General features: G+C 35.4%; 1 protein-coding gene across 4 annotated transcripts in view; it reads left to right on the top strand.

The window, feature by feature from the left end:
• Nucleotides 1–25,261, top strand: part of SECISBP2L (SECIS binding protein 2 like) — a 48,247-nt gene that overhangs the window by 5,747 nt on the left and 17,239 nt on the right. For 2 of the 4 annotated variants that reach the window (XM_028505513.2, XM_036033315.1), the window contains 12 exons: nucleotides 2,825–3,003; nucleotides 6,731–7,055; nucleotides 8,443–8,578; nucleotides 12,309–12,535; nucleotides 12,827–12,851; nucleotides 13,202–13,317; nucleotides 15,865–15,996; nucleotides 17,777–17,857; nucleotides 18,369–18,536; nucleotides 18,682–18,823; nucleotides 23,648–23,817; nucleotides 24,625–24,757. In XM_028505513.2, coding sequence (XP_028361314.1) covers nucleotides 2,825–3,003; nucleotides 6,731–7,055; nucleotides 8,443–8,578; nucleotides 12,309–12,535; nucleotides 12,827–12,851; nucleotides 13,202–13,317; nucleotides 15,865–15,996; nucleotides 17,777–17,857; nucleotides 18,369–18,536; nucleotides 18,682–18,823; nucleotides 23,648–23,817; nucleotides 24,625–24,757 — 1,834 coding nt within the window. Of the gene's footprint in view, nucleotides 1–38; nucleotides 98–2,752; nucleotides 3,004–6,730; nucleotides 7,056–8,442; nucleotides 8,579–12,308; nucleotides 12,536–12,826; nucleotides 12,852–13,201; nucleotides 13,318–15,864; nucleotides 15,997–17,776; nucleotides 17,858–18,368; nucleotides 18,537–18,681; nucleotides 18,824–23,647; nucleotides 23,818–24,624; nucleotides 24,758–25,261 lie in introns of those variants that run through there. The other 2 variants (XM_036033310.1, XM_028505512.2) reach the window with 2 other exon arrangements.

Here is a 25,261-nt window from a genome sequence, read left to right as displayed (position 1 = left end):
AGCTCTGTGCTGTAAAATTTGTGATTTCTAAAAAATAGATTTTGGCAAAAGTAGAGAGACCAGACACTGAAATTCAAACTGAAGAACATTGTATGAAGTAACTAGTCTAATTTTCTTATAATGTTTTTGTTTTCCACTGTATAAGACATTTTTCTTTGATTTTATACAAATACTGCCAAAATCTGTTGCTTACTTAACATATTATCTATATGGGCTTTATTATGTGGAATTTTAAGAATAGCTTGGAGTCTTAACAGTACTTTTCAGGCCCAAGATCAGCAAATGTACATTTTGGTGTATGAAACTGAAGGCCCTAAAGTCACAGTAAACAACTTTTAAAAACCATAGAGTTGTAACTCTAGAGGAAAGTTTGCCAGTCTGTTCCTGCTAGTGACATCTTCTGTTTGTACAGCTGTTGACTTGTACAGCAGCTTCTCTTTTTTGCTGAACACAAAGGATCATTTTAGTGTTTGTGAATTTTATTGTTGAACTCTGGTATCTAGAATTGCACTTAGAATAGAAACCAATACAAACTTTAATATTTAAGGGTATAAAGGGGTGGGCAAAAGTAGGATTATAGTTTGTGAGTACACAGAGCAGTTTATTATTGTATTAGTATTTACTTACTCATTATTGTATTGTATTGTTTTTGCCCACTCATGTATACTGTGTATTTGTAGACATTAGTTATAATTTATGCATGACACTTTTAGAACAGTGGCTTCCCTAAGTTCCTAAAAGTATTAAATAAAAGTACAGATGAAACTAGGTATTAAAAACTTGGAACTTTTGACTTGAGCAAGAATTTCAATTTGTTGTTTCGGAAGTAATTTATGATTTAGTATTTTTGGGGGGGTATCAAGTGTTATTTAAAATTTTTTATTTCTTTATAATTAATGTTGCTTCTTTTTTCACATTAGACAAAGAACTTGATGTAACCATATTCCTTACTTTAAAACAAATCAGTTTCTTCTTGTCCAGATTTATAAAACTGTTCAGAGTTCTCATATATTCAGAAGGACTTTTTGTTTTAAAGAATCCTAAAAAGTTACATTTTTAGTACAGTTTAAGTGTGATTTAAGTTTTCTTATGTATATGTATGAACTACATAAAGTGAGTTTCAATTATCTGTGCCTTGTTGTTGAACATTAGCTTTTTTCCTTATTAAGGAAACATTTATTATCTTATTTTATGCCTCGTACAAACAAGTTCGGTGTTCTAGCGACTATCATAGTGAAAATTACTGACTTATTCTATTACTATTTGAAGTTTTTGCATCCTGTGTTGACATGCAAGAAATTGAATTTAGTTCACAGCTATTTGTAAGTACAATTACTACATCTACTTCAGATAAAAGTAGACTTCAAAGTTCAATTAGATGGAAGGAAGAATAGTGAATTAATACTGCGATACAGTTCAAATGATTTTCTCCTTCTCTCCCTTTTTACAAGCACTTCTGGATTTATAGTGGAATCTTTTTAGAAAAAATTTTTTTTAATTAAGGCTATATAGCAAGTATATCAAGTCTTATTTTTAGATTTTCTTGGATTTTTTTCTGAGAAACATGCCTGAAATTTATTCTGAGAACTATGTCTTGGTGAGAGCATCTAATAAATGCCATCCTAGTGTGTTTGTTGGAGAAAAGTTCTTTTTAATGATTACATTTTTAAAATTTGTTATAAATATAACAGATGCAGAAGAAAACCTCCTAAACCCAATGTACAGCTAAGTGAATTATTGTAAGATAAATACTTTGTAACTGTCACCTAAGTTAGTATATAAAACTTTGCCAAGTACCCCAGAAGCTCTCCAGGAACCTCCTCCCAATCACAGCTCCTGCTTTCCTAACTAATTCCTATCCCAATTTATGGATCTTACTTACTTTTCTGAATTGTTTTGTCACCCATATGTGCATCCTTAAATACTTTAGTTTTTTAAATATGTCTTTTAAATCTCTAGATTAATTATAAGATACAAAATGGGCCCTGGCCTGGTAGCTTCAAGTGGCAGAGCGTTATCTTGATATGCCAAGGTTGCAGTTTGGACCCTTGGTCACAGCACATATTAGAATCAACCAATAAATGCATAAATAAGTGGAACAACAAATTCGTTTTCCTCCTTCCCTCCCTCCTTCCCTCTGTTTCTTAAAATCAATTTTTAAAAAGAAGTACAAAATAAACTAAAATGGAGTACATATTCTGAATTATTTTAGTTTGCTCAGTTTATCTCCTAGGAAACCAAAGTACTTATTTTTTCCCCTAGTTTAAGTGTGAACCAGAAGTTTTCTTCCCCTTACGTCTTTTTTAAAAAATTCATCTTAGACATTTTCCTTCCTTTTAATTTAACCATACTAATGTAATTTTCTGAAATGGGCAGAAAGAGACTTTTTTAGACTATTCTAACAAATATAATTATCCTTCAGAATGCTGTTTAATGATTTTCCCCCCATAACAAAATTAGTTTAAAACACACTGTTTCATATCTGAAGGGCTAGATTTCGTACCATCAGCTTTATTTTGGGACTTTGAGGTATGACTGATTTCCTTGTACTCTTGATTGTTTTAACAGCTTTGATTACATAACATGTGAATTTCATAGAAATGTAGTAGCCTTTGATAAGTTTTTTTCCCTGTTTTATTTAATGACTTTGTCTAATCACATTTAATTATTTTAATTTGTTGTTACGTTCCCTTGGATGTTTTGTGAGTACTGAGGAGACCTGACTAGTGTTTGTAAAAACTGACTCATATTGTTGTATCATGAATTTATGTTATTTAAGTATTTTGCTCTTTTGTTAATCATGTGTTTTACTTTCTCTTTGAAGAATGTCAAGCTGTCAGCTGAGGTGGAGCCATTTATTCCCCAGAAGAAGAATCCTGATACATTTATGATCCCTATGGCACTCCCAAATGATAATGGAAGTGTTTCTGGTGTAGAACCAACTCCAATTCCCAGCTACTTGATTACCTGTTATCCATTTGTACAGGAAAACCAGTCCAACAGGTAATTTGTTGATTATTTTCTTTTCTGGTTGGGGGAGCAAAGGGTAGGAAATATAGAAGTTGATGAAACACACTACTTAATTTTTTTCCTTTTGTAACTTGTAAACATGAACCATTTCTCTGTTTTTTTAAGAGTAAATAAAATCAAATGATGTGGAATTTCAAAATTTATTAGCATAGTTTATTTTGTCACTCTTTAAAAGGATATGGAGTTCTTTGGATATACCATATTTGCCGTGCATGACACACACCCATGTTTTGTGCCCATTATGCATGGGGTCGTTCTGCCCGTGGTGTGTAATCACTGTACCCAGGTATAGTGCACGTCCTTATTTTTTCCTCAAAGATTTGGGCAAAAAGTGTGCATTACACACTGCAAAAAATAGTATCTCATAATAAGTAACTGAAATTTGTTTGAAATAAATTGACTTAAATGGAGGAATGAATTACTCAGAAAGAGGTAAATAGAAACCCCTTTTTGAGATCAGGCATCTAATCATACTTGCTAAGATAGTCTAGCATAAGAAGAAAATACCAAGGGATCAGTCCTTAACTTTGAAGCTTTTATGCTTGGTTAGCATATAACTCTAAACTCAGATTCTAGTTCTAAATTTAGCTTCTGTGCTATAGTCTGTAGGATGATTTAGCAAAATTATTGCAATTCAGGTAGCGTGTGACCTAGTAACCACTAGGGCGTAGCTTGAGATAGTCATGACAGCCTTTCTAACCTTTCTTAGATTGTCTGGCTGACTAGCACTTCATAGGTATACTTCATTTTATGGCTGTATAAAAGTAATCTTAGACTCTTTCAAGTTATATCACACACAGAAAATTGTACTTCTTCCCTAGCACCGTGGAAGAAACGGCTGAGGCCTCTGCCCAGCCACCCCTGAGTGCTAAGGCAATCAGTGTTTCTTCATGTCTTTGACCCATTGTGACACCCTGGTGCTGAGGCACATTCTTTGAAAAATTCTGGACATATGAGATATGAGACCGCTAAACAACTTTTTCAGAAATTAAATATTCAAGATAATAATCTGAAACTTAAAAAAATGAATAGATGTTATTTTTTAGAGAAGTTTCAGTTTACAGAAAATTGAGCAGACAATAACAGAAAGTTCCCATATGTTCCCCACCCCCTCCAAATAGTTTCATCTGTTATTAACATCTTGGTTGAGTGGTACATTTGTTACAACTGATGAACCAAAATTGATTCATTAATAACTAAAGTTGGTAGTCCACATTAGGGTTCATGTTTGGTATTGTACAAGGGGAGACCCAAAAAGACCTTGGACTTTATTCATAAAAAATTGTGTATCCTCGCATGTTTCAGTCACCCTTAAAGTACTCCATTTGATGCAGTGTACCTATCAAGATGTTTTTTCCACTGCTCAAAATAGGTTTTCAACTCATTGATTTTGATGTGCTTTAGTCCTCCTGCTGTGTGTTGTTTTACCTCTTCCACATTGGCAAAATTTCCCTTTAAGAGCTAGGGTGGGGCATGGGGGTCATGCCATTTTTGGTCAAAAACTGCTGAACACAGTGTGGTGTGGGCAGGTGTACTTGTAAGTCACCCATTATGAAATGAACAAATGTGTTCAAAGAGTCTTCAAAAACATTCACTAAAGCCAAATGCAGCCTCTCACAACAACGTTAGCTGGTACACTGATACAGGTGGGTTCCTAGAACACTCACCTAGCAGGGGTAGCCTGTACTGCAAGGGGCCCACCCTTCAGAAGATAATTTTGGTTTTATTTGGGGTTTCCCCTTGTACATCCTGTGGGTTTGGACAAACGTATATAATGACATGTGTCCACCATTAGAGTTACAGTATCACATGAAATCGTTGCACTGTCCTAAAAATCCTCTGTTCTGGCTAGTCATCCCTCCTCCTCTCCCAGACCCTTGAGACCACTGAACTTTTTACTGACCCCAGTATGTAGTTCTGCCTCTCCCATGTTGTGACATGGTTGGAATCATATAGTGTGTAGCCTTTTCAGATTGGCTTTCACTCGGCAATATACATTTAGAATTCTTGTATATATTTTTGTGACGTGAGACCTCATTTCTTTTTCTTGCTGGATAATATTCCAGAAAGGGCCATTTTTGCATTATATTCATCATCACTCAGGCTACAGTACAGGCTCATGGACTTCATCCTTTTTGGTGGTTGTGCACTCTGTAATCTGAAACTCTTAACAGTTTTTTGGGGATTGGGCAAGTAGTAGAAGCTAAGGGATCTGCCTCCGTTAAAACCCCTCAACACCTCTTTGAGTTATATGGACTGTGTCCAAAGTGATTTGTAAACTAATAGTAGTATTTTTGTATGGGACAAAATGGCTAAGTGTGTATAGTATGGTAAATTTAATTTTACTTTCCTTACCAGATAATCTTTTGGGAATTCATGAGTAAGCTAGCTGATTATTTAAAAGTATTTTTAGAATCATGGCAGTGAACATTTTTCCATTTTGCTTTGTCATAGGAATAGTGAGGAAAAGCTCTACGCTCCAGTTCCCTATAACCCCTCATTCGTCAGCAGCAACCTTTTGTGAGGAGGACTGCTGAGACAAGAATCTTGCTGGTGCTTTATAGGAACTGTGCTAGAGGAAGCTGTAATGCTAGGAATAAGGTGGCAGGGGACAGGCTTGCCTTTTCTCTTCTTTCCCTTGGACCTGAAGCCTGCTTCCATTGCCAAGGAGGGAAGCCAGGAAAAGAGCTGGACTTGGCCAAGTGTTTAGGGGAGTATGGGGGAGGAGTAGGAGACCCTGGGACTGAGCTAAAGAATGAGATGTGGAGGAATCAAATCACCCATTGTAATGATCACCTTACACAATGATCATCTTACCCTGCTCTTTGCAGAAGGCCGTCACAGTTACTAGCATTGGATAGGAACTTAGGACTCTTGGCAGATCCAGCAGGTAGGTGTTTAACTTTTAGTCAGCAATGTCTTGAGGATGTTGAAGGGATAGTTACAAATAACAATGGTATATACTTTTAAAAGTTTGGAATATAGTAAAACTATCAGGTTGAATTCCTGTATACTATCATTTAAATTGTTATTACATATATAGTAATCTCTGTAGCACAGGTGGCAAACTCGAGACCTGAGGGCCAATTCTGGCCCTCTACTTTGCTTTATCTGGCTTGGCACCTTGTTTCTACCCAGTGGCAGCACTGAGCTCCTTGCCCCTAGTTAAGGAGTAGTTACATTTATACACTCCTAAAATTACATTTGGCCCTTTGAAGGTAACTGCAAGACTGATGTGGCCCCCAATGAAAATGAGTTTGACACCCCTGCTCTATAGCACAGAAATTGATAAGATCATAATTTTATCTCGTTTTTCAGAATTACTATGAAGTCACTGTTCTTCTGTGTTTTCTTTATTAAAATGAATGAGTTGAGCCATTGCCAGTGTGGCTTTGTTGGTTGGAGTATCGTCCTGTAACCAAAGGGTTGTGGGTTCAATTTCCATTCAGGGTGCATGTCTAGGTTGCAGGTTCAATCCCTGGTTTGGGTGCATATGATCCCCAGTCTGGGTGCATGTAGGAGGCAATAAATCAATCTCACGTGGATGTTTCTGTCCCCTTCCCTCTCTTTTCCTGTCTCTCTAAAAAGCAATGAAAGAGTGTCCTCAGGTGAGGATATAAATAAAATGAGTTGAGATTTTGCTTTAGCATTACTCTCAGAATTGTCAATAGAATTATTCTCTTTTGATTTGGTTTTACAGACAGTTTCCATTATATAACAATGATATACGATGGCAACAGCCCAATCCGAACCCAGCTGGACCATACCTCGCCTACCCCATTATATCTGCTCAGCCACCTGTTTCTACAGAGTATACATATTATCAGCTGATGCCAGCACCATGTGCCCAAGTTATGGGTTTCTATCATCCTTTTCCTATACCTTATTCCAACACCTTTCAAGCTGCAAGTACTGTAAATACTATAACCACAGAATGCACTGAGCGTCCAAATCAGCTTGGACAAGTCTTCCCATTGTCCAGTCATCGAAGCAGAAACAGTAACAGAGGACCAGTGGTACCAAAAGTAAGTGACTGATTTTGATTGGCTTTTATGTTTGATATTTCTGCTGTTAATAATAGTGTAAGTGATTTGCACTTGTATTGATTAGCTTTTTATATTGAATTTACTATAAAATATTTCACTCACTATTACAAAATAGTTAAGGGTATAATATTTATAAAATTTATAAAAAATTGTTTATTATTTTGTTTCCTCATTCTCAATTGGTGATATGATTTATAGTCTTCAAGTTCCTTCAGAGAGTTTTACATAAACACAATGCACAAATATTTCCAAGTTATTTTAATTTAGTGATAAAAATTGCATAGTGTCACCAGTATTGAAGGACTAATGCATTTGAAGAGATTTCAGTCTCCAGAAATTAGCAGGAGGTAGTTATGGAAAAGAACTTTTGTTATTCTTTAAATCTCTTCAACTTTTATTGTTTTTATCTTGTGAATTTTTAGGAGGAATACCATTTTGTTATTCAAAAGGTTGCTTTTCTATTGAGGCCTTACTATCAAAGCAAATAGGAAATATCATCTTTCTTAGCACTTTTGAGCTAATAAAAGGCAGTGTTACTTCTTAGATGTATCTTACTTCTGTGTCATCAAGGAGTTGGTGCTTTGCTAGATTCCACTAGTCCAGATTGTTCATTGAAAAGTTTTTGTTGTCCTCTGGCATACTCTTTACAAATTAAAGTACAAACAAGCAGCAGAGGTTGTTTTGAAAGGCTTTTAGCCTTCATTAATGGGAACACCCTGGGTCAAGGGAAGTTTTGAGGGACCTCTAAAGATGAAAAGAAATAAATGTTGGGAATAACATACCTTTCAGATGTTGAAGAGACATGATTCTTAGAATGCATTCCCAGCACTTGGAATGTTAAATTCAGAGTTCTATTTTATAAATTATGATTAGTGATAAATACTCATATTTTTTAAAAATGAAGGAAAGGATCAGCTTTTAATATTTTCTTTGTAAACTCCAAATCAGGAATTTCTTTTATACTTCATGCCTATCATGAAACCAAAATTTAGTCTTTGTATAAGTTAATACCCTTTAATTTATCCTTTTAAATAATAATTTATAATCCCTTTATGACATGACTATATAATTTATTAATTGAGAAAATTAAAAATGCAAGTAACAATTAAAATGAATTTATATTTTATCTGTAGTAGTGTTAATGGTTATATGAAAAATAATGTTTAAAATGTGTGTACAATACCTTATTTAGCCTATTATGATTGGCTGCAGATAATTTCATGAAATCCTAACACACTAGCTGTGTTTTCCCATGAGGAGGGAGCCACTAAGTTGGAGCACACATTAGGTATATTGTATAGTGGATGTATATTTTATAATGTTGAATATATTGAGTAGAATCTTAATTTTTTTTAACTTAAATCAGCAACAGCTTTTACAACAGCACATAAAAAGCAAAAGGCCGCTGGTGAAAAATGTAGCTACTCAGAAAGAGACAAATGCAGCAGGTCCTGATCATCGGTCAAAAATCGTGCTTCTGGTAGATGCTTCACAGCAGACCGGTAAGGCAGGGGTTCTTATATACAATGTACATCACTGATCTTTATCTGTTGTCTTGCATTGACTTTATAATTGTGGATTATACCACTTCCCGTGATTCTAGACTTCCATCTTTCCATTATCCTGCCACTTTGTTGAAATTCTCTAGGAAGGATAAAACAGTCCATGTTGTTAATGCTTTTTCAACTTGCTTGCTGACTTATACACAAACCCTGGCTTATTGAGCAGGGTTTGAGGTTTCCTTATAAAGTAGTGGAGCAGATTAGAAATCAGAGATAGAATTTTTCAGAAATTGTAGACATATGAAAGTCATTTCGGTAGAAATCAAATAATTGTACATGTTTTTATAACTAGATTAAAAGCTTTTATAAAATACTCTTAACATTGTATAATATTTTTTAAGAGAGAATTAACAAGTTTTCAGTGCATACTGTAGCATAGATCTGAACCAGACCTATGAATTCAAACAAGTAAAAAAGATTTTTAGAGGATGGTCTAAGCATCAAATAAAAAAGCTTTATCCTGGTAATAGATAAGAATTAATAGTCTTAAAATATTCTATCTATTTTCTCGTTTACATCATAAAATTCCACCTGATTGCTATAGAGTAGATAGATATCTATCACCTCACACCCATTGTCATTGACACTAGTAAGAAAAAATCCTTGTTAGTGATCCAAGGCCAAGAATTAGATCTGTTCAAAGGCACATTTGCTTTTTACACCTCAGCAGCCTCCACTCAAATGCAGTCTGGCTTAAAATGAATAAGTTGGTGCATACTTTCTTTCCTTTGGGATATACCTTTTCTTTTGGACTTCTATTCAGTTATCCTTTTATGATTGCTTAGATGCATTAAGACCAAGAAAGGATCTGGGAATCAGTTAAAACAGTCTTGCTGACAGTACAGTCATTGTGTTGTTTGTAGGGCATAAAGCAGTGAGATCAATGGACTAGCAAATGCTTGGGGTGCCATGGAAAAGAATCGCAGTGTACTCTATCATGAAGTTTTGTATGTTTTGGTTGTCCCTAACCATAGTGACTTATTTGTACATGCTTTCAATCTTGGGACTGCATTTGAAAAGTTTGTGTACTTATTTCGTTTAATCATTGTGACCACAAAGTCAGCCTTCTGAAGTATATGAATTAGAAAATGAAAAGATGAGGGTATAATTTGAATAGGTTTTATCTTTTATTTATATTGTTATTTTTTAGTTTATTTTGGAATTCTGAGGATTGTGCATTCTATTTATGTTTGTATTCTTTAGTTTGTTTTTGTTTTCTTAGGATTAATTGGTATAGGTCAAAGGTAGAATGAAATACTACAAAGGAATTTGTAACAGATTTTTACTCTTAACCACAAGCTTTTATTACTTAATAAGAGTTGAGTGAGGCAGATATAATATTAAAAAGTGAATTGCATTTAAGTGTGCTACCAATAAACAAATTTAAGAAAAGATGCCATTTACAATAGTAACAAAAATATAGTTTCTGGCAATGAACCTTATATTAGATGTAGAAAACATTTATGCAGAAGACTATAATTTTATTATAAAACATTAAAAAATATAAGTATTAGGTTCATGCAGGATGATTTGATATTGTAAATGTAATTTTTTCCCTAAGTTAGTCTGTAGATTCAGAGCAGTTCCAATCAAAATCCCAATAGAAATTTTTGGGGAACTTGACAAACTAATTATAAAATAAAAGAGTACTGGTCTAAGAAGACCCAAGACAGCCCTGGAAAAGAACTTTTTCTCTAGATGTCAAGACCTAATAAACCATTTTAATTCTTAATGCTTATACAAAAATATAATATATAAAAATTAAAACACAATGCCCCCAGACTCACATATATGTGGAAACACATTCTTGAGTATGAGAAATGTCAGAAATAGCATTACAGATTTTTAACCTGTACCCCATGCAGATCTGTTCCAGATGGATTAAGGATTTAAATGGGAAAGCCACATGCAGAAAAAATATATAGGCAGGTATCTTTATGGTTACAGGGAGGAAACTGGGAGTAATATTCAGAATTTCTGTTTATCAAAAGTGAGTGAAAGAACAAGCTACAAACTTGGAAAAGGTTTTTACTGTATATATAACTGACAAAGAATTAGTATGAGGACCTGTAAAGAATTCATATGAATGGATAAGAAAGTGATCCCACCTTGCCCTCAGGGCCCCTAGGACACAGTGCCAAGGGGCTGAAATAATTTGTCAGAACTATCAGAATTTTTCCTTTGACCTAATTATCCCACTCCTGTGAATGTGTCCAAATAGAATCTCCCCCTAGAAAGAAAAGGGACTTTTTTGACCCAATTTTTCCACTCCAGTGAATGTATCCAAACAGAATCTCCCCCTTAGAAAGAAAAGGAACAACAAAAACACTAAACACTTCCCAATGTCCAGTAACAGCTGACAAGTCAAGAGAAGCTCAGGATATCCACTGAGTGGAATAATATGGAGCCTTCTTACATTATAATTATGAGGAACATATACTTTATGTTAAACAGCACAACTCAAAATAATAATTGAGGCTGTATAGAAATTATGTAAGGGTGGAAATGTGGGGGGAAAGAAAATTTATAATTTGTTGTACTGGTAGGAGATTGTTAGGCTTTTTTTTTTTTTAGCTCTCTTGATTACAATTTGTGAAATACAAAAATAAGAAAAAGACAACTCAGTAGAAAAATAGGCAGAAGTCAGAGCAATCCTAAAGTAAAATTAAAAGATATTTCACAGAAGGGAAAACATAGTGGCTAAAAGCATCAGTAGAGATCGCAACCTCTTTTAAGCAGGAAAATCCAAATTAAAACTTACATACAGTGAGCTATCTTTTTATACCAGACAGTTGGTGAAAATTATAGCATAGAAGACAGTATCAAGTATTTGGTGAATATGTAGATCAGTGGGGAATATTTATATCCTGCTGTTGAAGTGTAAAATATTTTAACCACCTTTGAAAATGATTTGGCATTACCAGGAAAAGTTGGATATATGTACTGTATCTCCTAGGCCCAGAAGTATTTACCTTAGAGAAACTTTCACATACACACATACGTTCATTTGTCTGTGTGAGAATGTTTATAGCATTATTGTTCTTAATAATAGCAAAACCCCGAAACAGCCTAAGTGTCCATCAGTGGTACAGAGGATAAGCACATTATTGTATAGTCATACATGGGCATTCTAGATTCCAGTGGCAGTAATGAATTACAGCCACGTGCATTAGAATTGCAAACCCAGTGTTGAGGGGATGGTGGGATGGGAAGCATGACCCAAATATAGGCAGTATAATTTTATTTTTATAGAGTTAAAATTGCAATTTTACATGATTTATGTTTTAGGAATACAAAAATTCATGATAAATCTATTTTAAAAAGTGAAGGATTAATAAGCATAGAATTCAGAATAGAAGTAACCTCTTAGGGAGGAAGAGGATGCAGTGGTGGAGAGGGCACGCAGTGGACCTCAGAGGACCGGTGATGTTCTCTTTCTTAAGTGGGTAATAGAGGTTTGTTTTATTTTAATTATACTAATATTTTATTCTCTTCATAATAAATGCATATTATAAACCAACTTGTCAGGAATATCTTCTGATCTTTTCAGAAAGTGTTCACCATTTACAAAGTTGAATCTTTATTTTCTTACAACCTTAATGTTAATTTGACAAGAATTTATCAATTTGGCCCTCACGAAAGAATTGCCACATTTTTTCTTGCCTTGTAGATTTCCCGTCAGATATCGCTAACAAGTCTCTCTCAGAGAGCTCTGCCACAGTGCTTTGGAAGTCCAAAGGCAGGAGGAGGAGAGCATCCCACCCTACCGCTGAATCCTCCAGTGAACAGGGAGCGAGTGAAGCTGACATTGACAGTGATAGTGGCTACTGCAGTCCCAAACACAGCAACAACCAACCCGCCACGGGGGCTTCACGAACTGAGTCTGGCCCCATGAATGTATGTACCGTTGCTTTGATTTCTTTATCAGTCCTCTGTGTCAGTATTATTCTTGTGACCTCTGCTGAAGTTTAAGTATCTATTTTCATTAACAATTCCTGTGGTAGTGCGATGGTTACAAACATTTTATATGTTTTATTAATATGAAAAATACTCGTTTATGGAGACATATTTTTTTTCTAAGATTGTAATAAGCATCCTTCATAGTAGACTAAATTATGAAATATTTGCAAAGTATATGGTTTTGATTTTGAAGGGGAAAATAATTGTTATTTTTGTTTCTATTTTTAGAATGTGGAATCATCTGTATGTACAGGTACTTATTTTTCTGCATAGTGTTTTTGCTATACTTTCTTCTTTGTCCATGTCAAAGCTTTGCTTTTAAGCATGAAGTTTGCTGATGTCACAAAAAATTAGAAATCTTCTAAAGAGATTCAAGTTAAATTGAAAGTACAGTCTTGCTGATAAAATTGAAAAAATGCCTTCTAGAGGAATTCAGAGGTATAACACTTACATTACTAAGAACTGGAGTAACACTTAAAGTTTATAGAAACATGTGTACTATTATGTTTATAGTGGCTAGACTTCAGCACACAAAGTTAAGGAGCTATGTAGGTTTGGGCATCTTATATAAGGAAATCATATTTTAAATCTCATTTGTTACAGGTGGTGTAAATTGGCCCAATGTAACTTGCCAGGCAACTCAGAAAAAACCTTGGATGGAAAAAAATCAGACATTTTCTAGAGGTGGAAGGCAGACTGAACAAAGAAATAATTCACAGGTAATTTGAATTAGGTTGGACAAATTGAGTAGTGTGATAAGAATTACTATAAATGATATAATGGTTTTAAAGGTCAGTATTCTTAACTTTTAGAGATGCATATTGAATTACTTAAAGGTAAAATATATCTGTAACTTTAAAATGGCTTAGCCAGTAAAAGTATTATTTAAGTAATGAAACAAAATGACAAAATGTTGAAAGTAAGTGGTGTATATATGGCTGCATTTTGTACCATTTCCTACTTTTTTAATTTAAGAAATATATTTGAATACTTTGTAATTATAAAATAGAATGCCCTTCAATCCTGCTTCACTTTGCTGACTTATCCAAATAAAGAATTTTAATGCCTTAAATATCAATTCTTTGAACTCAGGACTGCAGCCTTGCCTGTGTGACTTTGCTCGACTATAAACATGAGCCACACTGTGCTTGTTGCAGTGCCATAGTGATGACTGCCTCCATGCCATGGCCAGATTGAGCCGCTTCCCGACCTTGGGGTAGCGAGGTCTGGCTGCAGTAGGGCAGAGCAAATTATATACTGTCACAAACTTCCAGTAACTGTCTTCCTGCATCGGTTGCCTATGAAATCAGGAAGTTGTATATTGGTCAGTATTTTTCCTTTTCAACTTGTAGATAGGTTGCTGGTTTTCTTAAATCTAGTCAAGGAATTAAGGTTATTTGAATAGATCTGTGTATAAACTGAAATAAGAGAAAGTTATTAACAGATTAATCGACCAAATACTTGCCTATTCTTCCTCCCTAAAGTGAAGTTGTACTACAGATGTGCCCTAATGTTAATTAGGGTGTCAGGAGAAAAAGTGGAATAATGCCCTCTTCCCTGTGGTTGTTGCAGAAATAAGTCATCGTTACTTGCAGGCTTGTGAGGCAGTGTAGCTTTATTTGATCAAAAGCAAAAGAGCTAAAACAAGAATTGTTTAAAAAGATTAAACAAAATCTATAAAATGTTTGGGTAAGTACTGGAATTTTATGTTCAAATTGTATCTGCTTAGACCCAGTTTTGCAGCCTCAGTACTGTTACTTTTGGTATCAGTAGCCCACTGGAGAGGAAGTAATACTGATATAGAAAAATATTTTCTCTCTGCCTCAAAAGTGGTGAGAAATGGTGAAAGAACAACAACAACAACAACAAAACTATGGAAATACATGTAGTATGTTAAGTTTTGTTTATTTTGTAACTGTCCATTCCATAAGACCTAGACACAGATGTTGTATAAAGTGTTTGCTTTCTTTTCTACTTCTGATGTTTTGTTATATTTTTATATTTAAAAAAAATTTATATTATTTTGTTATATTTTCTATTTAACAAAAATTTAAAGATTTTATTTATTTATTTTTAGAGAGAAGGAGGGAGGTAGAAAGAGAGAGAGAGAAACATCAGTGTGTGGTTACCGCTTGTGTGCCCCCCACCGGGGACCGGGACCTGGCCCGAACTAAGGCATGTGCCCTAGACTGGGAATCGAACTGGTGACCCTTTGATTCACAGGCCCGCACTCAATCCACTGAACCGCACCAGCCAGGACCATTACATTTTTTTAAGCATGTATTTGTTTCATTTTTGACGTGTAGAATCTTTTTAAGTCAAAATATTCTCCCTTTTAAAATTTCTGATTATTTTTAGACTTAAAACATCTTTGAGAAACCAAATATTCACTTGTATTTTCTGCTATGTTTTTATAGACTGATGTTTCAAGACTTTTTTAAAATCTAAGGTTAATAGTACCACAACCCAGATACTGATCTAGTCAAGATACAGAACAGATTCATCGCTTATGTTGCCCTTTTGTAGTTACACTCCCTTCCATTCCCCAAACCTACCAGCCTCTCCTTATTAGTGGATATTAGAATCCACTAACATGTTTCCACTTGCTATAGTTTTGCCATTTCAAGAATGTTGTATAGCCCTGACTGGTGTGGCTTAGTGGATTAAGCATCATCCTGCATATCAAAAGGTTGGTTTGATTCCCAGTCCAGGTCTCCGGGTGATTGATGTTTCCTTCACATGTCAATGTTTCTCTCTGTCTCTTTCTCCCTCACTTTTCCTCTCTCTAAAAATAAATAAAATCATTTTTAAGAAAAGAATGTTGTATAAATGAACTCATATAGTCTTTTAGGATTGGCTTTCTTTCACTTGCACTGTTCTCTAGAGATTTATCCAGGTTGTTGGATATATCAGTAGTTCATCCCTTTTTGTGGCTGACTGTGTTTTCATAGGGTGAGTGAACCACAGTGAGTTTCACTTTTTCCCAATGAAGGACATCTGAGTTGTTTCCCAGTGTTGGCCATTCTGAATAAAACTAATGTAAACATTTCATATTTGGGGTGGGGAGAGTGACATGCATTATCACATTTTCATATTTTCCGTATAAAGACCTTATTTCTCAAAACTTTCAACCTTTTATAATAGATTATGCACTTTTATGAAAATTCATTGAGTTGTATACTTTTCTGTATGTTATATATACTTCAATAAAATATTTACTTAAATATAATAAGACATGGTTTTTTTTCCCATGGTTTTTTACTTAGGTTGGATTCAGATGCCGAGGACATAGTACTTCCTCAGAAAGAAGACAGAATTTGCAGAAGAGACAAGACAAGCAGTTAAACCCCAGTCAGTCCCATAGAAATGACCCAAATTCTGAGTCTTTATATTTTGAGGTATTTTTTCACACTCTTTTTGAAATCTGTTATAGCAGAGGTTCCCTTTACAAAATGAATTATCTTCTATTATAATATCTTTTATGTCTTAATATGTAACTCTGTTAGATTATAAACTACTTAGAAGTATTGACTTTATTTATTTATTTATTTATTATTTTTAGAGAGAGGGGACAGGAAGGAGAAAGAGAGGGAGGGAAACATCAATGTGTGGTTGCCTCTCATATGCCCCCAACTGGGGACCTGGCCCACAACCCAGGCATGTGCCCTGGCTGGGAATTGAACGGGTGACCCTTCAGTTTTCAGGCCAGCACTCAGTCCACTGAGCCACACCAGCCAGGACTAAAAGTTAGATTTTTTTTGTCTTGGTTATATACAGGGTTGGGAAAAAGTAGGTTTATAGTTATTAGTAAGTAAAGTGGTTTATTCTTGTATTATGATATATTATTGTCTTGTTTTTCATACGAACAGCTATAAACCTGTATTTGCCCTACCCTGTATGGTTAGTCTAACATTGACTTCATTAATTTCTATAAAATTTTGCATGGGTATTTGTCATTTTGAGATAACATGTAGGGTAGGACTTGGTTTTATGTGGATTTCACCTAATATGAAACTTTCTTCATAGTTTTTGTTATTCAGTCTTTTTGTCAGGTTTTTCAGATTTGAATAAGTCAATCTAGTTCATTTGTGCTGCTTCTTAGGAGAGTCTTGGAGAAAGAAGAAAAGTAATTTTGTTTTCTAACAGGCAGGAAGTTTATATTCTAATTATAGTATTTCTATTTATTCATCTAGTTGAAGGCCTATTTATGTGTGTCAAAGTAAGGTACTTGGAACAATACATTGAAGTGAATAAACGTACTACCCTTATGGAGGTTGCTTTGTAGTAGGATGTAGATATGTATACTGCCAAATGTTTGCTTGAGTGTGGTTGGAGTTCAAAGGAGACACAAGTCCCTTTGGACTCACGGCAGGGTAGGAAAAACATTTGGAATAGATTTGAAAGAATGAGTTGTGTCAAGATGCTAAACAACATCTTGGTAACATCCAGGTAACTCATTTAAGTAAATCATTTCTATTGGGTCATAGTTTCTGCAAAATAGGTGAATAGATGAAGATTAAGCTGGAAACATGCTTGAGCCCAGGTGCTAGAGATGAATGTTATACTGGATAAGCTTGATAATTGACCTAAAAGACTGGAGAATGCATCATAAGTATTTTATCAAAAACAGTACATGTGGCAGATTTATTATTTGCATTTAACCATGTGATTAGTCCCAAACTTACATTTAGTTAAAGATACTAGAAATAATCTTCAATGTAAAGGAGGATATTGGTTAAGAAATTACTTTGAATGGGAAATTTGAATTTTTCTTTATTTTTTTAACTTTAAACTGTGATGGGTATGTATAGTAATACAGGACAGGTAATATATTGCTGAACTTCATATTAGGCCATGTGTTTAAATTTTTTCCAAATTATCTGAAATGTGATAAGACCCTTTTTGAACTTCTTTTCTATTACGCTACCATATCAATGTAGAATTATTAATAATAAAAGTTGAATAGTAGATGAAGAAATCCAAAGGATGGATCTGTGTGGATATGTACCCATCCTTGAATAACTAAATTAGCTATGTTTAAGACTGTAAATAGTTTAATATTAGTACTAAAAAAGTTACTTCCTCATTTTTCATTACTCTTCAGCATTTAAGAAGCATTAAAAAGTCTTAAGAGTTTATTTCTTTGAACTGTTTTTATTTGAAATGTGAAACCTTCAGGATGAAGATGGATTTCGAGAACTAAATGAGAATGGAAATGCTAAAGAAGAGAATATTCAGCAGAAACTTTCTTCAAAAGTAGTGAGTGACTCTTTTTTCAAAAAATATAAGCAAAATATGTGAACATCTTTTGAATTATGGCTATGTTGAAAAAAATGTTACAGGTAATTATAAGGATGTGGGGCAGCATAGTATACAACACTTAATATTTCTTTTCAACATAGCCAGAACAAAGACACTTTCCTAGGAAAGTCATGTTTCATTATGCATGAGAAAATACCATTAATTAAATAACATCATACGACACACAGTCCATACTGAAACTTCCCCAATTGTTGCAAAAGTTCACTTTGGAGTTATTTTGTTTTCAGTCCTGGGTGCAGACGAGCATCACTTACTTACTGCATTGAGCTGTTTTGTCTTTATTTTTCAGTCTACAGTGGACCCACCATCTCACTCTGTTCTTTATAACATTGTTCTTTGAAGAGTCTAGTCTGGTTATTCGGTGGTATATCCCACCTTCTTGATCGTCTTTTCTTGTTATTAGATTTTCATGGAATCACTGACAAATGATTTTTTCTGATTATTACAGTTGGATGACTTACCAGAAAACTCACCAATCAATATAGTTCAGACTCCAATTCCCATTACAACCTCTGTTCCTAAACGTGCAAAAAGTCAGAAGAAGAAAGCTTTAGCAGCAGCCCTTGCCACAGCTCAAGAATATTCAGAAATAAGTATGGAGCAAAAAAAATTACAGGTACATATATTCATATTTATGAACAAATGTATTAGTTTATTCAGTAGGCTTGCAGTGGTGGAGAGTAGTGACAGTGCAATCATCTGAAATTGCCACACTTTCATACAGAAAAAAATAAAAAAATTTTTGTTCATTTACCTTGCAGGAAGCTTTATCAAAGGCAGCTGGAAAAAAGAGTAAGACACCTGTGCAGCTAGACTTGGGGGACATGTTAGCAGCTCTGGAAAAACAACAACAAGCTATGAAAGCACGGCAGATTACTAACACCAGACCTCTGTCATATACAGGTGATACCGTTAGTCTGAGCAGTTTGCTATTTGGCTTTGGTAATTTATTTTTGGATATTGTTAATCTAAATCATATGTATATAAAAAAATCCAGAGTCCTATCACCAGTTCCTCTCCTGTTACCCTAGTAGCCCCATTGCACCACACTATAGTAGCCTCTTACTTATCACCAACCTTACCTTACCCCTAATCCCAGTCCCTTTTATAAGGAGTGATCTTTTTAAATATAAACTGGATTTTCACTGGCCGGTATGGGTCAATTGGAATGTCATCCTGTAAACCCAGAGGTCGCTGCTTCAATTCCCAGTCAGGGCACAGGCCCAGGTTGCAAATTCTGTCCCTCGTAGAGGTGTATACAAGAGGCAGCTGATCGATGTTTCTCTCTTGCTTTGATGTTTCTCTCCCTCCTTCTCCTCTCTCTAAAATCAATAAACATGTCATCAGTTGAGTATACTGCATATATATTATACACAGACATACATAGACACAGAGGATTTTATCACCCCACTACTCTTCATCTCACTTGGAGTAAAGCCAGAGCCCTGCTAAGTCCATGTCTTAGTTTATCCTATTAGTTTTCTACCCTCATCACCATTCTTTCTTGGTATACTCTTCTAGTCCAGTTAGCTCTCTCACTGTTCCATAGACACACCCAGCATGCTCAGCATGCTCCTTGCTCAGTATCTTTCTGAGTGCTATTTTATTTACCTGGAACTCTCTCTCCTCGGATATCAGTATAGTTTGTTCCCTTCAATATTCCAGGTCACTGTTCAAATGTCAGTTGATGTACATTTTGAACCAACCAGCCAAGTTTTTTTTTTTCTTTTTTAAAGGTTGAAATAACAAAAGTAATTTGGTTCTCTAAGTTTTAAATTGGGGGGGGGGGGGCGCGGAGAGACAGAGAGAGAGAATATGAATGAATATGATCTAGCTTGCTCCTGAAACAGTAGCTTGTATTTCAGCAAACCTTGTCAGATTTAGAGCTCAGCAGCTCTGATGTGCTTCCTCATTTTTTCAATAGTCTTTGTTTTAGAATATGAGGTATAAGATAAAGGGAAGGTAAAGGCACCAACCAAACAGCACAGATGTGGAGAGGCATGATTAAAGTTTCTGTTTCTTGAAAAAGGATCTAGATAAAAAGATAAGTAGCAGTGTATGACTTTAATCCTATTTGCAAAATGCTTAAATCTATAGTTCATCACCTATCCAGGTTAAAACTTAGCTTTTAGTAACTATTAGTAAAAATAATATTAAATGCTTACTAGGCTTTAGGGAGTGGTATTAATATCTCACTAAGAGAAAGGGCTGTAGGGGATGGAACTGAATTAGCAGTACTCTGGAGGTAGTGTGCCTAGTGGCTGCAAGCAGGACGTGAAGTTGAGCTGCCTGGGTTTAAATTTTGTTTTTCCATCTGTTCCCTTGGCAAGTTATTTAACCTTCCTATACTTCAATTTCCTCACATTAAAATGAAAGTAATGATAGTAACTCTTCAGGATTGTTTTGAGGAATAAATGAGATGGTATATGTAAAGTGCTTAGAAGTGTGTGTGGATTATAATCACTCAGTAAATGTTAACTGATTATTATGAAGATGAGATTGTTGACCTGTGATTCTTCGAATGGCTTACTGTTACAGCTTTGATTCACTTAGTAAATGTTAATATATACAGATGTAAAGATCTACATGCAAGCATGGGGTCAGAAACTGAGATTACAGATATTAAAATATGTTTATATTCTTGTCAGTGAGAAAGATATACATAAATGACTAATAAAAACTAGCACCTAAGAAAAGATAACCAGCAAAGTTTTATGAACTTTTAGAAGAGAAAGTGACTTATGTCAATAGGAAGGTATTGGGAGGATGTTACATTAAATGACTTCAGCCCTGGCTGGTGTGACTTAGTGGATTGAGTGCCAACCTGCGAACCAAAGGGTTGCTGGTTTGATTCCCAGTCAGGGCACATGCCTGGGTTGCGGGCCAGGTCCCCAGTTGGGGGAATATGAGAGGCAACCACATTGATGTTTCTCTGTTTCTCTTTCTCCTTTCCTTCCCTTCTCTCTAAAAATAAATAAATAAATAAGAAAGACACTATATTCAAAAATAATAAAAAACATAAATGTTCGTATATGATACCATTTAGACTGGTCTTTGAAAGGGGAGGAGGATTCTTGACCAATAGAAATGAGGTTAATCTCTAATCTGTCACCAGTGTTTAAATTGGGAAGTGTTAATTACAAAGAAGACAACTTTCTTGGGAAGCCACAAATCAGGATGAGATGATGTTAGAGATGTGAAAGGATTGTAAGTCATCGATAGGTTTTTTTGGGTTTGATTTTTTTTTCCCTGATGGATTGCACAAGCATATCAAAGATGACTCCAGACTCTCTGGCTTGAAGAATTGTGGTAGTGGTAAAGACTGGAATGATACCTAACAAAAGAAGGATCATGAAACTAGAATTCTATTGGGAACAACAGACTCTGGCTTCGTTGTATTTGAAGTGCTAATTAAAGAGATCCTGCTGGTTCCCATGTAACTTTTAGTTATGTATGTATGTATGTATGTGCAGTTTAGATTAGAAGTCAGTGCATTTCAAATAGAGACAGTTGTAGCTGTGGAAATATTGATACATAAGATTTTCGGGGAAATAAAAGTTAGAAAAAAATATCTTCAGGGATAAAGCCTTGTGGAATGCTCAGATTTAAAGGACAAAAGGAAGAAGAGTCAGAGAAATAGGTTTGAGAAAGAGTAAGAAAGTGGGAGAGTGAGCCCTGGCTGGTGTGGCTTATTGAACTGATCACCAGCCTGTGAACCAAAGGATTGCTGGTTGGGTTCCCAGTCAGGACACATGCCTGGGTTTTGGGCCAGGTCTTCAGTAGGGGGTGCTCAAGAGGCAACCACACATTGAAAATAGGAGAGTGTTAAGTTACAGAAGGCAGATTTAGAATTTTGGGGAAGAGGATGTGGTTTTGGGTACCAAGTGGTGAAAAAAACAAGAATAGAATGAAGACTCAAGAGAATGAGGTTTAGCAACGGCAAGGTTATATGTGATCTTGACAATAGCAGTTTCAAGAAATTGGGTAGGACAGAGGCCAGACTGCAGTAATTTGGGAAGCAGTGAAGAGAACGCAGACTACTGAGAACTTTAACAAGGAAGGAAAGGGGAGTGATGGTACCTTAGCTTGAGGGGAAGCCAGTCAGTGGAAGGGTTTTATTGATTTGCCTGTTTGGTTTGGGGGGGGGTTTGTTTGTTTGTTTGTTTTTTAGATAAAAGAGATTTTATTCTTTATTTTTTAAAGATGTTATTTATTTATTTTTAGATCAAGGGGAAGGGAAGGAGAAAGAGAGGTAGAGAAACATTGATTGATTGCCTCCTGTATGCCCCTAACCCAGGGACCTGGCCAACAACCCAGGCACATGCCCTCACCAGGAATTGAACTGGCAACCTTTGAGTTTGTAGAAGGACACCCAACCCACTGAGTCATACTAGTCAGGGCAGATAGAGGAGATTTTCGTTTTGTTGGGAGTTAGGGAAAAGAGTTGGGAATTAATAAGGAACTTGGAAGATGTAGGGGAAAAGGGATGGAGCAACATCCTTGAGGAGTTAATCCTAAAATGGGATTATAAACTCAGAGATGCTTGGTGAGCTTTGGACAGGGGTAAGGATGTCTGCTGCCTCCTCTCAGGTGGCTTATGAGTTTATATTGGATAGTATTGGGTTGACCTAAAAGTCCCATTTTTTCTGTAAAATAAAAGAAACATTTTTTATTTTCATGGATAACTATTGATTTGGATATTTCAAGTATGTTGACTCTCTCCTGCTATTGACTTCTAGTGGGTAGAGGCCAGGGGTGCTGTTAAACATCTTCCAATGCATCAGACAGCCCCACAGCAAAGAATTATTTGGCCAAAAGGTCAGTGGTACTGAGAAACTTCACAAACCACTTTTGATGCATTTTACCAGTCACAGCACCTTCTCCATAAACTGCATAAATCTTTTTTGTGTGTGTTTAAGTTGTGTTTACCTTTCTTGAAATAATAAAGTGTAATATGCAAAAAATATTGTGTATCTTCCATTTTCAGTATTAAAATGGCTGCACAAAAATTCAACAATTTTGATGTTAGTTTTTTAAATGCATGCTGATATGACAGCTGTCACAATACAGTCTCATAAAATTGTTCCCAATGAAGTTAAAGACAACTAAGCACTACTAGAGTCATCATATGGATAAAACATAACAGACTTTTTGGCCAACCTAGTATCTTCTCAGAGCAGTAGCAGGAAAGCTTGTGTGTTAGAGTGAGAGGTTTGAGATTAAAGGTTTAGGACTGCTAAAGGATTTGGGGGTAGCCACTGGAGAATGTAGTAGGGGGAGAGGGGCTCATTGTTCTCTGACAGACTGAAATGAGGAGAGGAGTGAGAGACTACATGTAAGGGTGACTCTTACATAAGGCAGATTCAGTAAAATGAGGGGACATGCAGGGTTCTCAAATGTCAGAGGTGTAGCGATTCTGATTGGAAACCAGTTGCAAGAATTGAGATGCTTGATGGTTCCTGCAATAGAGTAGAACTAACAATTTAAATATCCCTACTTTGGATTGCTGAATTAATTAATTGCATTGTCTTTGTCTTTATCATATGGGACTAAAAGAATGGGTCAGAACTGTACTGAGGGACACCACATGGGCATGTGCTGCTCTGACAATTTGATGTCTGTTTTTCCATAAGAGGATGTCCTCGTGTTTTAGGTTTAGCATTAGAAAATTTCTATGTATGGAGAGTTGGCTGTAGTAGTAAAACTAATGTTCTTGTTTGTTTTTAGTGGTCACTGCAGCTTCTTTTCACACTAAAGACTCTACTAACAGACAGCCTTTAACCAAAAGTCAGCCCTGTTTGACATCCTTTAATTCTCTGGACATTACTTCCTCTAAAGCAAAAAAAGGAAAAGAGAAGGAAATTGTAAAACTAAAACGGCCCACTGCACTTAAAAAGGTAAAGCAAAATCTGGGATGTTTATTTTACAGGATAAATAAAGGTTTCAGTCTGTTTTGCAAAAGTAATGTCATGTTTTAGCCAACAGATTATTGTGAAATGTTCATAGGCATCATCGTAAAGGCCATAAGTAGTTAATTTGAGATTGGGGATGTGTCATCAGCATCTTGCATATCTTTCTATGTTGAACAGGACTCTAAAGAATTAATTTTTTCTATAGGAGGATCTTTTAAAAAGTTAAAACATTTAGCACCCCAAAACATCAGACACTAGGAATGAGAAGTTATGGTTTCTAATACTAACTTCAGTGCTTGTTATGTAATTTTAGGCAAACCTTACCCTCATCATCTTCATCTAAGGTGATAAATAACAACACTGCTTTGTTTAACTCAGTGTTGTTATTAAAGGGAGGTAATCCTGTCCAAGTAATTGAAGACTGGCAAATGTAAATCTAAGGGAACTGTATGACCCAGTTTCCATGCTTTTTATTTCATCTATTTTCAGGTAAACTCTAGGTTTTGCGAACCAGTATAAAGACTGAAGGAGATGTGGTAGATAGCTGTAGTATTACAGAGCATAATTGCCTCTCTTTATTTTGAATATAGTACCTCCTTTAGCTATGGTGACTAAAATTACATTTAACTTTTTGCTAGTCAGTTTTTATGTAGCCAGCTAAACACCTAGCCATCCAAAATCCTCATGTCCATTTTTAAGTGAACCACTGTGCCTATGTAATAGTAAACATTTTAATTATTCAGTAAATACTTAAAGAGTGATCAGTAATTAAAGACTGGTAATGACTTTTAGGTTATTTTGAAAGAGAGAGAGGAAAAGAAGGGCCGTTTAACTGTGGACCACAATCTTTTGGGAGCTGAGGAACCAATAGAAATGCACTTAGATTTTATTGATGATTTGCCACAGGAGATTGTTTCCCAGGAAGGTAAGATTACCCTTTCCCTCTTTTCATGGAATGGTGTAGAGTATTTTACTTGATAGGTAAGCCATTACTAGTTATTCTCCTAATTGGAGGATTTGCTTTATATTTAGTTTTGAGAGTGGTTTCTCTTAAAGATGCTTCTGTAGGGCTATATGTAAAAAGCAGGGAACAGTGTTATATGGTAGGTTTTTGGCATTTTTGAGATTTAAATCCTGAATTTGTTGTAAAACTTCATAACTATAATCTCACCTATGCATCCTCTGCAACTGTTTCAGTTCTTTTCATCTTGTCTTTTATATCTGGAACACTAGCTCTCCTTCTTCACAGGACTATTTTTAAGTGAATTGTTTTCTTGATTGTTTTTCTTGCCTTTCATGAGTTAATGCGTGAGCCACAGTGAGTAGAGAATTGCAAAGCCTATCATAGTGCACAATCCAGTTGGTCACTGAGATTCAGCCCCATACAGTTGCCAGCATTTATGATTCCAGTTGGGACCTTAGCAAAACT

The sequence above is a fragment of the Phyllostomus discolor genome, chromosome 1, assembly GCF_004126475.2.
Source record: "Phyllostomus discolor isolate MPI-MPIP mPhyDis1 chromosome 1, mPhyDis1.pri.v3, whole genome shotgun sequence".
In the NCBI taxonomy this organism is placed as follows: Eukaryota; Metazoa; Chordata; class Mammalia; order Chiroptera; family Phyllostomidae; genus Phyllostomus; species Phyllostomus discolor.
This window is presented reverse-complemented; position numbering and strand designations above follow the sequence as displayed.